This window comes from Acanthopagrus latus, chromosome 23 (genome assembly GCF_904848185.1).
Source record: "Acanthopagrus latus isolate v.2019 chromosome 23, fAcaLat1.1, whole genome shotgun sequence".
Lineage (NCBI taxonomy): Eukaryota > Metazoa > Chordata > Actinopteri > Spariformes > Sparidae > Acanthopagrus > Acanthopagrus latus.
This window is the reverse complement of record NC_051061.1, coordinates 9790599-9805576: the sequence shown is the minus strand read 5'-3', so window position 1 is coordinate 9805576 and position 14978 is coordinate 9790599. Positions and strand designations below refer to the sequence as shown.

Below are 14978 nucleotides of genomic sequence, written 5' to 3'. Positions count from 1 at the left end.
CTCGAATTTATTCTGGCGTACGCCGATAGTGACCCGACTACATGGAACCAAAAATGTGCATATACAGCAGGCGACAAAACACTGACTAAAACGAGGATTGCAACGTACTAGCTACAATAAAATGATTCACAACGGAATTTTGAATAAACAGCTTCTGTACTTTATTTCAATTTCCATCTGAGACTCAGCAAACGCCTTCATTTGCCTAGGCGAGGCGCCCCGGTGAAAAGAACAAGCGCCATATATCAGGATTAGTTCACGCGTTCGGTTGTTTGTACTCTATTTGACAGATCAGCAGGGCGGAGTTTCTTCCTGAAATCTATAAAACGTGCATAAAGGATACATGTTTCTTACAGCTGTACAGATCAGCTGAAAGATGAAAGGAAGTAGCCTCAGTTCTGTTATGACTAAAGAGCAGTTCTGTATCAAAAGACACCAAAACAGTGGACAACTTGGTTCATATTTGCAGGAGGGCTGCCGTGTGCCATGAAACGAGCGCACCGCACTTCTCGGCAGCTTGCCAGTGGACCAGTTATATTCCTCTGTGTCACAGTTGGGTGGACTGAAATTCTTCACTTCGGAGTTTGGTTGGGTACACGCAGATAGGGGAACTTGCTGGTCGTCCAGTTGGCAATTTGACGAAGTTGTCTTCGGAAACTTGAAGGCTCAAAATAAAACCACTATGACTTCGACGAACATGTTTCAGGGGTTGGAGACTGGTTCAAAACCAAGCTCAAGGTGAAGGATATAGCCGTGTAGCTTTGTTATCTGTGAAAGAAATGGCCTACAGTGTCTTATTTTGATTGTAGTGGTCGGCCGGTCAGCTAGTCAGTTACATGTAGGTTATGTGATAGCTGTTCGAAGCTTCTCTTTTTTGCTATTGCCTTTAAATTTAACGCTAACATCAACAGCTGCTGTGTTATGACTAAGTTGAGCCAAGTATATGTGTGGTCGTTCGCCTTGAGCTAGCTTGGTTTAAGTTATCTTGCGTTAGCAAACTTAAGAGTCCAGACTTAGCTTTTAAGCTAACAGACCAGGCGTTGTCTGACTTGCTGCGCCTGCGGAAGTGTGAAAGCCACTTCAGGCTGCTGTTCTTTGTACTCGCCAATAACGGCGTTGTGACCACATTGTTCCTGTTGAAGGAGGTTCACTTTCCTCACTCGAAAGCGTCAGTTCTTGGATCAAAATAGTTGAGTTTATGTGCGCCGTGGTTCTTAATAACGTGGGAAAGTATAACGTCGTCTTAACAAGCTAAAGACTTCTCAGACGTATGGCGCCATTGCCAGTATGTAATCAAATAACCTGTTATTTAGCTGCGCTGGGTTAAGCTGTCGCCTGTACTGTAATATATTTATAGCCATGTTATCTTTTGTACTCGACTTGTCCTCTTTGTGTGTCAGAGTGCAAAAATATGATATCTTTCTGTTATCAGTAAACACTAGCCTCCGTGACTAAAATACATCGTGGCAACACTAGTGTCACCCTTGAATATGGCATGGAATGAAAAGGTCACACTTGCACGAAATATTTGATTTAAACAAGACTTGGATAAGTTAGTTGGATAGGATCCTATTTAAGTGGTACTATATTTTTTCATATTCTGCAGGGTGTTGCAGCCTCCTGGAGGTGGCTCCAGTAATCTGTTTGGTGGCTATGAAGAGGATTCTGCAGCATCGAGAAGACCTCATAAGATGGCCTCTAAAGTTTTTGCTCCACCAGAGCAGCCTGAAACTGTACCCAAACGCTCCAATCCACCAGGTCAGACCAACTTCCTAGTGCTAATGTTCTGTATGTGCACCGGCAGGCCGTTTGAAGCATCTGTCAATGTACAGGGTGTGAAAACTGTTACTCTCATGTGATAATTCCAGTATAAACATTGACTGTTCTCTACACCTGAATGTAATCCACCTCCAAATTTTGCGGAGTGGGTGGTAGAGGCAAGTATGCTTTCTGGCGTTGACAGATGGTCGGAGTATCTAGAAGGAAACTGCTGGGTCACCCTGACTGCCTTAAAAAAATTAAATGTGACAGAGATGACTGTCATTATGGCAATGTGGCTATGCAGCACAGCTTAACATGCATCTTTGTAATTCTTCATGTAGGTGGAAGGACTAGCGGAATATTTGGGGACCCTGAGCCTCCAGCCCAAGCACAGAGAACCATGCCTCCAGGTGGACTGACCAGCAACATTTTTGGATCTGCAGAAAGTGCACCTGGCCAAAGCCCAAGTCGAGGCCACCCAAATAAGCCAAAGGTATGGCATGCATCTGAATGTTATACTCTGCCTTGACTTAACTTGGACATGCTTTACTTTTCTGTTTATTTCTCATCACCACTGACTCCTGACTGTAAACACACCAGCTAGTAAGCATTTAAAACAATGGTCAACCCCAAATAAAAAAAAATACATATTGTGTACTTTCGTATACTTACGTATTGTGTACTTTCCTCTTGGTAGTAAGGGTCCAAAAGTCTACTTGATCCTCATTTTATCCTGTAAGACTCAAAGAGGCCCAGCCACTTTGTCACATGCCATAGCGTATCAATTGGTCTTCTCCACAGGTCAATAGTGTTTGTGCAACCAAAGCATTGGGTGCTGTGGACTGCTGATTCTATGGCATCAAGCTCAGTAGTGACACAAATAAATTCCAGGGAACTATCAGTTGATTTAACAGTTTTCTCTAAATGCGCTGAGGTAAACAAACTATGAGGTTTATCATGTCTGGGAAAGAGGAATGTGATTACTGTGATTGTGTTCATTTGCAAGAAAAATCTGATCTTGATATTTCTGATTTTAGTTTGGAGCTGCAAACTCACAGCATGTGTAATGGTCACTTGCTATCAGTGACTTGTTAGATCCTTTGATTGAGCACACATATGAAAAAACAGTGTACAATATTAGAGAAAAATGTTATGTGTTCAGCCGTATTACTGGGTGTATTGATTTGAAATATTAATTATCTTTTTATTTGCCCAGGTACCTAGGTAAAGTCAGAGATGAGGACAAGGCGAGTAGCTTGACAATGCAGATGAGACAGAAATAGTTTCAGTTCAAGGAGCCTTTTGATATGAACATGACGATGTACTATTTTGAGCATCTGTTTTGGCTTTCTTCAAGTAGCACTAAGAAAAAAGCTTGTTTTGTCATTTTTATTGATTGCACTGTGAGAAATCTCTTATCTTTAATTCCTTACAGGACAATCTAAGTGTGGGACCTGAGCCTGAACCACCAGGTGAGTTTTTGGTATTAAGGAAAAGTCCATGTGACCTTTTTTTTAAAGAGATTTCCTTTATGTTGAGTCATTGTACTCAGTGCTGCATTTTGAGTTTTGCACCCATTGGATACAGTTTTCCCCTTCAGCATTAACAAATGGAACCAGATTGTTTCTGTTTTCATCAGTGTAGCAACTACCAACACCACAGGACAAAAGGATACTTAGTTAATTCATTAATTCAGTCTTTAATGAAGACATGAAAGCTGATTGAAATAGGATTACCAGTGCATTACAAGTTAGCATTCATGTTCCTACGATAGTTTGTGTCAGGTGAAAGCACGGTCATAGAGAACCAAGTTAAACACACAAGTTGTCAATGTTCCAAGCCATTACACTGTGCAATAAACATTAATTTCTCAATGCATAGAAGAAATAAAATGTCTGTTGCAGGCTTACTCCACTGGAATCATAACTGTGACTCTGGAAATAATTGGTTTATTTACTATATTTCCAGTGGTAATTTCATAGGTTGTTATACTTTTAGGATATTTTATGTTGTAATCTTTTTTTGTAATATCTCCAAGCACCTGAGCCCAAGATCAGCCAGCCTGAGGTGAAGGAGGAAGCTGCCCCCCCAGCTCCCATTCCAGTCAAGGAAGAGCCCGCCGCAGTCTCGGCCCCTCCAGTGCCGGAGCCCACTCCCTCTTCACCTCCGGATCAAAGAGATGAGACCGCTGACCTGAAGAAACATGAGCCTCATCTGGGACCCCGACCTCGCTCTCACAATAGGGTCCTCAACCCCCCTGGAGGAAAGTCCAGTGTGATATTCTACTGATGAGCTGAACACACCACTCCTCCCTGTCTGTGTCCACTCACTCCTCGTCTGCTCCTCTGTCAATCTTCTCTCATTCCAACACCCCTCTACCCACGGTTACTTCACCTGTACATCTAAAGCAGACCAGGATGTTTTGTTGTCATTCACATCAAACTTCTGGTCACATATGTTGTCCTCAACTTCTTGCACTTTCAGCCCCTTTTCTTGCTTTTTGTCTATTTCTTCAATGAAACCTGCAAACATACAATCACAAGCCAATCACTTTGATTGTCCAATCCAAATAATGCGATTACTGTTTTCACTGTTTCTGTGTTACTGTAGTTTGGTTTAAGGCACAATTATTTTGGAAAATGTTTTTGCATCTCAAGAATGGTTAAGACATTCAAGTGATTGTACATTGTTCAGCTTAAAACAGTCCTAGATTCAAATTATTTGGTGATGTTACAGTCCTGGTGTAAGAATTCATGGCAGACATTTGCTCAAATTTCAGGATGATTGTTTTAAACATTAATGTTTAGGCGCTCAGTCTGGAGGGGTGAATAAATCTTCTCACCAATGTAATATGTAAAATGTTTCAGGGAGTTCCACTAGTGCCCGATCCTTCATGGATGACTACATGAGAGCTTTTGTTTGGCCATTTTTCAAAATAATGCATGTGTTAGACAGTAAGAAATGACTGTATGATTAGAAGCCTTATTCATCTTTCTTGTCTTCTCATGAAATATTCCTTCATGGTTTCTTTCTCTAGATGCCAAAAATTGACTTTAAAAACAAAGATGAATACAGTTGTTTACTTCTAAATGTATCTGCTTCCTTAAAGAAATTCCATTTTGATTTTATGCGATTGTATTGTGCAGGTTCTTTTCTGCTTTGTTCTCATTGCTTGCTTTATGAACATGCCTTTTTTTTTTTGCGTGGGTCAGGCCTTTGTTTATGTTTTAAATTAAAACGGCTGAAGACAATTGAACTCTGGACAAGCGTGGGGCCTGCCTGAGTCCAGGTGGGCTCATTGATAATCACTCTTTCACCCACTTAATGATGCACATTAATGTTATTCTGGTGCCAGCCTGTCCCCCCGTGTGTTGATGTGCCTGGCAGGCAATGAGCACAGCAGAAGAAAGAAATCCTGTGTACTGCAATAAAACTGTTGTTTTGCATTAAGAGTTTTCTCCTTGTGTTTACTTTCCAGCCACACAGAAACAACACTCTTTCTTATATTTGAGATTAAATGATCACACACTAGAAGGGGTGTGTAAGTGAATTTGCTTTTCATAAATGGAAATACCGCTCATACTTTGTTAAATATTTGTTTGGATCAGTGTGAATGTGATTTACAAACAGAGTCTTGTCTGCTCCAGATTGGTGCTTAATTCTTGAAGCACTGACACTGATTCTTTTGTCCCTATTTGCCCTTTGGCAGCGCTCTGTGCAAGCTGCTTGTTATAGAGACAAAATGGCCACTCTATGCTGAAAACGTAGTTTAACTTTGCAACTAACTATTGGAATCTGTGGTGCTGTTTTTCATTTTCTCCTTTAAGCAGCAGTAGACTATAGACAGACAGAGATGGGTATGAGGCATATACTCAATACTAGGAAGCCCACAAAACTATGTGTCTTTATCTTACATTTAAATTTTGATTAATTTTTTACAGCTCAAGGAAAAAGCATGACATTTACGCATGTGTTTGACATAAACAAGAACTCAGACGTCAGGTAGGACTAGTTCTGCGAAATGAATAAGCTGGAGGTATGACATGAACATGATGGCAGCCATAAAATTCAAATTTCATGCCGAGCGTCCTTTTGTGCTTCCAATTGTGGGTGACGATGACTTGGCGTTGGTGTAGAATGAGTTCTGACTGACAATTATGTGCAGCATGTTGAGTAACCAAAGCCTCTCTCACATGCAGCTGGTCTTTACAACTCATGTATGTCATGAGGAACAGTGTCTAAGGTTCGAGGACCAATATAGACATTCTCCTCAACCATGAATAATGTGAATGTACATGGCATATTAAAGCATTTTTTCATGTCACAGTTTTGGTGCAGAATTTTGCCAATAACACGGGGCATGTGATCAATACTACACTCAGACTCTTTCAGTTATTCTGATTAGGCAGGCCTCTTGTCTGATTGAAGGTCAGTGGAGCTATGCAGTGAGCTTGCCGAGATTGTTTTACCCCTCATTTTAGTAAAAGCTAAAGATGTTTATATCATTTTTGCACCGCCTTGATGTTGAGCGTCCTATCACTCATTGGTAGGATAAAAACAGGACAGGAGGTAACAAATCTAAGTTACTTAAGTGAGTCCGGACTCTGGAAAAGTACAGTCTGTATATTATATTAACTGTTGTGTTTTTCCTCTATTAAATGTAACTTATTAAGTGGGAAATAAAGTATGTTTTAAATAAGATGTTCAGCTAAGAACCAAATAACAATTACAAACTAAATAAACAGATCTTTTGGTATACAAGATTTTCATATTCTACATACCAAGAGAACTAGATCTTATTTATGTTCCACAGCTCAGACCAGGTTTATCCACACTGATGTCTGTCTTCTTTGTCCATCTTTGGTACAGTATCAAGCAGCAGGCCTAAACTGAAAACCAGGAGAGGACTTTGAAAGAACCACCCACTCTCTGCTGTGAGCCTGGAGAAAGTCTAGGAATGATGTGAAACGTAAACATCGTCAGTATTTTACTGCCACCTACTGATTGAAATAAGAAGGACACCTGAAGCTTTAAGCTGATAAAAAACAGAAACCCTACTGATATTTGGATATGCACTTGATATTCATCATGGTCGATTTAAACATTTCTTGCAATTAATTCATTATATGTCGGTCTCACTTGAGTTATCAGAATTTCTTGCTGCCATTGGAAGTAGTTGTTAGATTCAGGGTAGTTAAGATGAGTTTGGCTTTGGCGCTGTGGTTCCTTTATCTGCCCAGTTTTTATGCTTCACTGGCCAGTTTTTGTCTCCATTGTTAATCCTCTCCTCAGGAAACAATAGCCCCAGCTACACTTGCCTGACTGAAAGAGAGTTCAAGTGAAAGATGTTCGCTCTCGGCCTTTATTGTCTGGGACTGATACTCATACGCAGCATATTGTCCTATCTGTGGGGTCCTGAGGCTGTAACCTTTTGTGTTTAAATCATCAGTCCTGTCAAACGTACATTCTTATTTGTTTATAGAAAAAACACACAGTCTACATCTGCAAATCATTTTACTCACCAACTTAACTAACAAATGTATGTAATCATGTGGGAGATGCTTAAAACTAATTTCAGAGATGTTTGTCCTGCACGTTTCTGCACGTTTCTTCACCAGCACTCTTACTATTCCTGATAATATCACCATGGTTAGTGAAGGATTATATATCAGTTGGATTGATAATTATTTTAAGGTACTTTTGCAGCCTCTTCATGATGGCTGATTCTCCCTCCTTAGCTGCAGTTTCGTTATTACTTTCTGCAAGAGCCAAACTGGTGACCTTTTTAAGGGACAGAAGTGTTGGCTCATTTTCCTCTGTGGTACAAAGCAACGCGCGATAGTAATAACTTCCCATTCAAACAAGGTGTGCATTGTGCATATCTAAACTAAAGCTATTCCCCCAGGAGCTGCTGGTTAAACACAAGTGATTTGTTCACTACTATTCTGTCAGGTGGCTTATTAAAATGGACCGATACATTTCAATATATAAAAAAATAAAATAATGACTATAAAAGGTATTGTGTAGTCATGTATAATTGCTTTAGGAATGTGCAGCGTTTTATTTCATTTTTAGAGAGTGCTTTGTCATTATTATTAAATTCTAGCATCGGGTCCTGCTGCGGACTCAGGTCAAGTGGGATACCAACAAAGTATAGGAAAAGCAACAACTTCCGGTTTTGAGTTCCAAAATAAAACTCTTGGCAAGCACGTGGCTTTATCAACCAAAGTACCAAAAGACAGGGATCCAGCTAATGTTGAGAACACGTGTCATGTCTTTACTCTTTTTCATGGGAATTCAGTGTCTGATTACTGCTCTGGCAAAGTAGATGTTCTGGTGTCTTCAGGTTTATGTGGCTTCAGATTATCACCCTATTTTTGTATATAGTGGAATAAGAGTAAAAGTAAAAAGCCAATTAGAAATCATATGGGTATAATGTTCTATTTGATGTCTGTAAAAAAATAATAATCCCAGACCAGTTAACTAGGAATTTGAAGGTGGGATGTAGGAAAGATGCCAAAGTCTTTGAACTCTAAAGAAATGGAATCATTTTAGGAGGAAATAACTGGATATAATATGTATTACTTGATTTCCCATCATTTGTTCCCATCAGGCACTTAGTACATTTTGGCTGGTCTGAAGGGCAGAGTTTCCGCAGAAATGCATTATAGATTAATAGATGATGCATATTGTAGTGAGTAAAATAGATGTGAATGAGACTTTATCAAGAATGGGCGAGGAGGTGGAGATCATGCTGATAGAGATCAAATAGCTCTAAGAGAAGACAAGAGACACAGTGGTGCTTAATGTGTGTGTGTGTGTGTGTGTGTGTGTGTGCTTTTCACATACACAAGTAGGTTTATTGATAAGTAAAGTATTTATGATGTGTGTTGATAGCATATGTATTCGAATATCTTTATTATTTAAAAAGAATTATAGCGTTCATAAGATTCAACAACAAACTATTGTTTTAAACATTCGTGTGACTTGTATTAAAGGAGCAAGCTTCAGCAACCCTGAATCCTACATTTCCCATAATGCCACCAGTGGCATTATTTTGTTTGACCCTCCCTGTCAGGAAATTGCCCACGTGTTTCAAACTCCACACCCTCATTTCACACAGGCTTTGTTATAAACGTGTATGCTCCTTACCAAAACTGAGATAGACAGGATGAAAACATCACAATTATTCTTCTCAGACATTTGAAAGCTTCAACCAGAGCCAGAGAGGACATTTTACTACTTTTTTCATAGGATCAGCTGTACTCTTAGTGACAAATCAACTGTTTTAATGTGTAAAAAAAACATTTTAATGTATCATATTTGAAATAAAAGGAATGCGTCGTTTAATGTCAGTGTTTATCAGTGTTTATCCCATCAAAAAATGAATGTCAAACTTATGGATTTATTTTGAAATCGTGACCGCGACTTCCGGTATGGTCTGTTTGACTTGACGCAGTGAGGCCGCTTGCTCAATGCAGACGCTGTGACGTCAGCCAGAGTCGGTCAGCTGGCTCCTCCATCTGAACAGCAGGGAGAGCCTCTCCCATAGGGAGACATCACCATCAACGCCCGAGCCTGGCCAGCAGCATCGGCGGCCCGCCGGAGAGGGGACCAGAACATGGGAGAAACGATCTTATAGTGGCGGATCGGGCGTCGGCGGGGATCGGGAGCGTTAGATTATTTATTTACCTATTTATTAATTTATTTATTTCCCCTGCCAGTAATGGCTGGGGTCCATGGCTGCGGCTGCTGCTGAGGCAGGTGCAATATCATCGACGAAAGCATTTCGTTCCTCGGCATGGACTCAACGAGGGCCGATCCACAGGCCGGCCCGCTGCTCATCCACTGCTCCCCGGATCAGATGCTCCCCGCGGGAGAGGAGCACTAGCTGGGCCGCGTCTGGAGGCGACACGTCGGGCTGGTGGTGGAAGAGGAGGGGGCCCTCTTTACATCAAAACATTAGAGTCTATATTCGAGCTCAAGGTTACACACGCACAGCAACAGTCTGCTTTACTTCAGTGAATCGGTGCTGCTGTAAAATGGCATGAGTTTTCTTTATTGGAGGAAAGGCTGATTGAATGTCCCCCTTTTTTTCTGCTGCTGAGGATCCGAACCTTGTGACAGTCTCGCCTTATACAGGCCTGAAAGCTGTGTGAGCGCAGCCTCCTCATCTGGAAAACCAGAAGCCGGCTCCAGCTGCCAAGATGATGGAGCTGCAGATAGACGAGGTGGTCTACCAGGACGACTACGGCTCCGGCTCCGTGATGTCGGAGCGGGTGTCGGGCCTGGCCAACAGCATCTACCGGGAGTTCGAGCGGCTCATCCGCAGCTATGACGAGGAGGTGGTGAAGGAGCTGATGCCGCTGGTGGTGAACGTCCTGGAGAACCTGGATGCGGTGCTGACGGAGAACCAGGAGCACGAGGTGGAGCTGGAGCTGCTGAAGGAGGACAACGAGCAGCTCATCACCCAGTACGAGCGGGAGAAAGCGCTGCGCAAGCAGGCGGAGGAGGTGAGTGATCCTCCTGGCTCTGCCCGGGCCTCCCGTCATCACAGCCGGCTTCACGGTGCTTCCTTCACAGTCGCGGTTCATCAGACATGTGACTCATGTTTAGGCCTGTGACATGAGACCGCCGGACTTATTTCTGGTCTCACTGTGCTGCTGACACATTGTCCACACCGATTTCTTCTAACAAGCTGTTAAAAAATAGTGTAACCTGAATCTAAAAACAGCAAACTCGGAAGTGAATCACACAATAATAGAGCTGCTTATGAAGAACTAAAATAAGGATGTCCTCAGACTCTTGTGTCTGAAGTGGTAATCCTCAAATAAAAATGGACTTTGGTAAAAGCAAAAACAAAAGAAACAAGCAGGAGGCATTACCTCTACTTGACAATATTTTATAAGTTTGTCTTTACTTGGCAGGTGTCATAGAAATGCAGCGTTGTAAAAAGTATCTAAAAGTCATCCTTGAATAAAACGTAACACTTTGGTAACAATGAAATCCACAAATATAATTAGTACTTCAGTAAAAGTCTTAAAGTATCTTATATGAAACATATCAAGAGTACGAGTAATAGTAAATTATACATATCTATACTGAATAGGTTACTATGGCTCTACTGATGACCGACCTCGGCCAGTTATTTGAAATATTTCAAATATTCAGCATTTTTCTGATCATCTGAATCAGATGCAGCATGCAGTCTGCAGAGTATCTTTTAAGTAGTTGCTAAAGGAATGTAATGGTTTAAAGTATGCAGTGTGACTCCAAAATGTAGCAGAGTTTGAAGTTGTAAAAAATGGAAATAGCCAAGTGAATTTCCTCCACATTCACTCAGGAGAGATGGACCTCCACAGCTGGACAGAATAGCATACTGAATTGTGTGATCTAGATAATAAACCAAAATGAGCCTGAGGCCCTTTGTCCTTTAGTCATAATCAGATAACATACAAACAAACAAACAGAAGTGCTGCAATCAGTCACACCACTGCAACCAAAACTAAGAAAGACAGGAGCAGACATGGAGCGATTACCATTATTACACCCTGCCAGCACTGAAAGCAACCACAGATATCACTAACTTCTCAGTTACTTTTCATCACTGAAATGCCGGTCTGGTTCATACATAAGCACGAGGTAAAAGCATGAAGTCCTGCTGGATAAAATACCTCACAGCTGAAAGGAGCGGCAGAGTTAATCTAATGTGGTTTCATGGACATTGACCTAATAACATACCGTTTAAGCCGAGACCTTGAGGTCAACATACAGTCACGGTTCCACAGGCAAGGGAATGTTTCTTTAGGAAATAGAGTAAGTATCGACAGCATGTGGGCTGTCAGACACAAGCACATGCAGGTGAGCAGTGCTGACAGGTTAAACCAAGGTTAGTCCAGACTGTCACAGCCACACATTTATGTGCCTGAAGCTTTCCCACTACAACAACTGCTCATACTGCTACAAAGTCTGCTGACAGTTCTATTAAATAACCGGACAGTTACATCTGAGTTTTCACAATGACAAGTGTTACTGTCACAACTGCTTCTTCTATCACCATTATGACCACAACGGCGCTTCCTGCACTCTAAATACTGACACTACAGTGACAAACATGCAAAAAGAATGTCTGTTTTCACAGTAAAAAGATGTCAGTGTTTGTGTTTCTGTTATAATACCCGAGCTTCCACACAGCACAGCTGAAGTCTCATGCAAATACATAACCACACGATATGCAAAGGGACATGATAGCTTATATTGCAGTGTGTGGTGAATAAATGACAGCCAGTGAGGCTTTGACAGATGAAGGGTGTAAGCACGAGTCTCAGTGGGCGTTTTCACTCGAAAGCACAGCGAGAACGAGGACACAAACAACAAAAGTGGTCATCAATATGGAGCTATCACGTTACGGGCCAGACTCCACCTCCAGCAAATCTTTTTTTTTTTTTTTTTTTCACCCCTCTGTCTTCCTCTGACCTGTGTCACAGCAGCCATGGGACCCGGCAGGCGATCATAAAGCAACTTTAATCCTCCTCCCGTCCAAAGAGGCCTCAGCATATCACTGGCAGCCCTGCTAGTATCAGCTTAGCTCAGCTTTTAGTCTGTTTCATCATCTGTTCCCTCCGCTGTGTTTTCTCCCCATGACGCTTTTCTGGTTTGTTTTCGCTATAAGCTGTTAATTGAGAGACTCGCTGGTTCATATTAAAATGTCAGTGTTGTCATATTTAAAGCCCATAACAAAAAAAACCCCAATCATTTATCATAAGGATGTGGTTGAACAGGTACTGCAGGTAACTGAGCCCCACTGAGCCCGCTGAGGCCATTGTTTTAATTGAAAGATGGCAACAGGTCCCGTCACATTTTTTTGTTTTTTGTTTTTTGTTCACATTGACACTAAAACTGATAGTTAAAAGTATTAGTATGGTACCTTAACAATAGAGAGTCAAAAGAAAACAAAACCACCAACATTTTTCATTTCAGTTAGAAGCTGCAACAGGTTTACGTGTCGGATCCAGCAGATCTTTTTCACCGGACAAGAGGAAATCTGGGACATAGGGCTGCAATGATTAGTTATTAATGAATCAGTCGAGTCGGTTTGTTTAAAGGAAGGACTTGCTTCATTTCTCTGTCATTTATGACAGTACATCTCCTTACTTTTTTAGTCTTTGGGTTTTGGACTGTTGGTTGGACAAAAGAAGCGATATGAAGACGTCACTTTGAGCTCTAGGAAACGTGAAAGGTTTCATAGACTGAACAATTCATTCTTTAGATAATCAGTAGAATAATCAATATTGAAAACAATTGTTAGTTGCAGCCCTACTTTTTGGTATCCCTGCCCACTTTATCCAATCAGGACAGAGAAGGGTTAGGTGGTCCTGTCTGCTGGGGTAACACACAGTGGTTGGATCTTCAGAGAGCGCTGGCATAGAAAAATCAAAGAGTTGTGCATTTGTGGTGACGTAGAGAGAAGGGAGGGGATTGCTGGCTGCAAAACAATATACAGGAAGTAAGCAAAAAACGATGACAACACGTACAGTGGATCTAATTTTCTGTATCCAGGGAAGGTTTTTGGCAGATGTGCCAGCGCACTGACGCAGAGGAGCGGCTGTTTTTTTCTTTTGTCGACTGTCAGACAGTTCACCAAAGCAGGACTTTGCTCAGTAGTCTAACAAGCGTGTATATGTTGTCGTTTTCTTCAGTCCAGGACATTGTCAGGGATATTACAACAGCGTCCAGGACTTGTTCCCACCGTGGACCTAGATGTTCCATCAGGCCATCATCAGTATAAGAAAAAGGAGAGTTACGGCCTCCGAGGCGGGAAACACATGGCCACGATGTGTTACATCACAACATAATAGTCTACTTACAAATAACACATGACAGAAAAAATTAAATAACGATACTTAACGATTTCAGTTTATCAAAGTTACCATGACCTTATTTGGAGATATTAGCTTGTAGCTTTTGTTTGACGTTTTTCTTAAAGGGTTGTATCTGTCATAACAATCCTACACCTATTAGTTGTAAAGCATCAGCCTTATTTATTGTGTTTCTCAAAGTAGTTATTAACCAATTCAGACTGCTGCAGACTATTTCTCGATTTTCTTTGGCGTTCGAGAGCGAAAGATCATTTGCAGCAAGCCGAAGAAGCCAATTTACATTTGTGTTTAAATTAGGTGACAAATTTGATTGGAACAAATAAACAGACAGTCTTTCCTGGCTATCAGAGGGGTGTAATGGGGGATGGGACGACGTGCGATGGGTGGGAGATCACAGAAAATCAATAGTGCACAGAGCACACTGAGGGAGCCTGGCACTGTAACCTGATTTGTGCTTATGAGGAGCAGAGACAGAACAACAATAGAGAGACAGACACAGACTGGGGTTTAGAAAGCTGCAGGATGAGGGAGCAAACGCTCATACCCGACTGGACAGAGGCGAAGGCTAATAAGATGAAAAGGCAGCGAGAGAGGGAATCTCAGAGGCTGAGGAAAACAATAACACAGCCTCTCTCTGCAAGACGCAGCAGAAAGGGGCTCAGATTACAAGGTTATTAGGCTCAAGCTAATGGTAAACAAAGCCACAACTCCCTGTCTGCTTGAGTAGCCCTCACCGAGATATCCAGGATTACAGCTCTCAAAGAGAAGTTAACAAATTCAGCCATTTTGTAGCATCCGTGTCGTTTTGCTCTGAGGCCTCTGGCTGGAATGATCCGTCACTGTGTTTCACTAACTGCACTGGTTTCACACTTCCCAGCGTGTGATCGCAGTAAAAGATTGATCTTCATTCCTGTACCAGACCATTCACACGCCACCTTCTGCCTGGGTTTTTGTTCGCTTCAGTCGGTTAAACGCAAAAGCAGTGACTGCACATTCAACAGCTCAAATCAACCTTTCGTTAAAAGGTTTTGTACTAATCACAAGCAAATACAGAGTTCGCATTATGCTGCATGCTGTTGTTTTCATGCTACTGGCAGTGTTTTCTTGGAAAGTGTAAACGGTGTGAAGTGTGACCACATTGCAGTCAAAAGCACTTAGCTACAGTTTGTCGGGAAAGCGAACTAATGCATTATTCCTACTGGACAGTAAACACAACAGTCCTGCCCTTAAATCCGTTCATATAGTTTGCCAATATCCAGTGTCCTGTTATAAAGCAGCACTATGTTTTTTTTGTTTTTTTTTAAGTCTCTGGTTGTCAAACCACAACACACTGCATTT

General features: G+C 41.6%; 2 protein-coding genes across 20 annotated transcripts in view; both read left to right on the top strand.

The window, feature by feature from the left end:
- The first annotated feature begins 545 nt into the window (after positions 1-545).
- On the top strand, positions 546-5213 carry jpt2 (Jupiter microtubule associated homolog 2). The gene is made up of 5 exons (XM_037087896.1): positions 546-738; positions 1607-1758; positions 2103-2254; positions 3197-3233; positions 3800-5213. The coding sequence occupies exons 1-5, from the start codon at positions 683-685 to the stop codon at positions 4048-4050; spliced, it is 648 nt and encodes a 215-aa protein (XP_036943791.1). The 5' UTR covers positions 546-682; the 3' UTR covers positions 4051-5213.
- Positions 5214-9233: 4020 nt separating this feature from the next.
- mapk8ip3 (mitogen-activated protein kinase 8 interacting protein 3) overlaps positions 9234-14978 on the top strand; it is a 29105-nt gene continuing 23360 nt past the window's right edge. For 5 of the 19 annotated variants that reach the window (XM_037089754.1, XM_037089761.1, XM_037089758.1 and 2 more), the window contains exon 1: positions 9237-10274. In XM_037089754.1, the coding sequence (XP_036945649.1) occupies positions 9969-10274 (306 nt within the window). In that variant the 5' untranslated portion in view covers positions 9237-9968. Of the gene's footprint in view, positions 10275-14978 lie in introns of all 19 variants that reach the window. The other 14 variants (XM_037089763.1, XM_037089764.1, XM_037089749.1 and 11 more) reach the window with 4 other exon arrangements.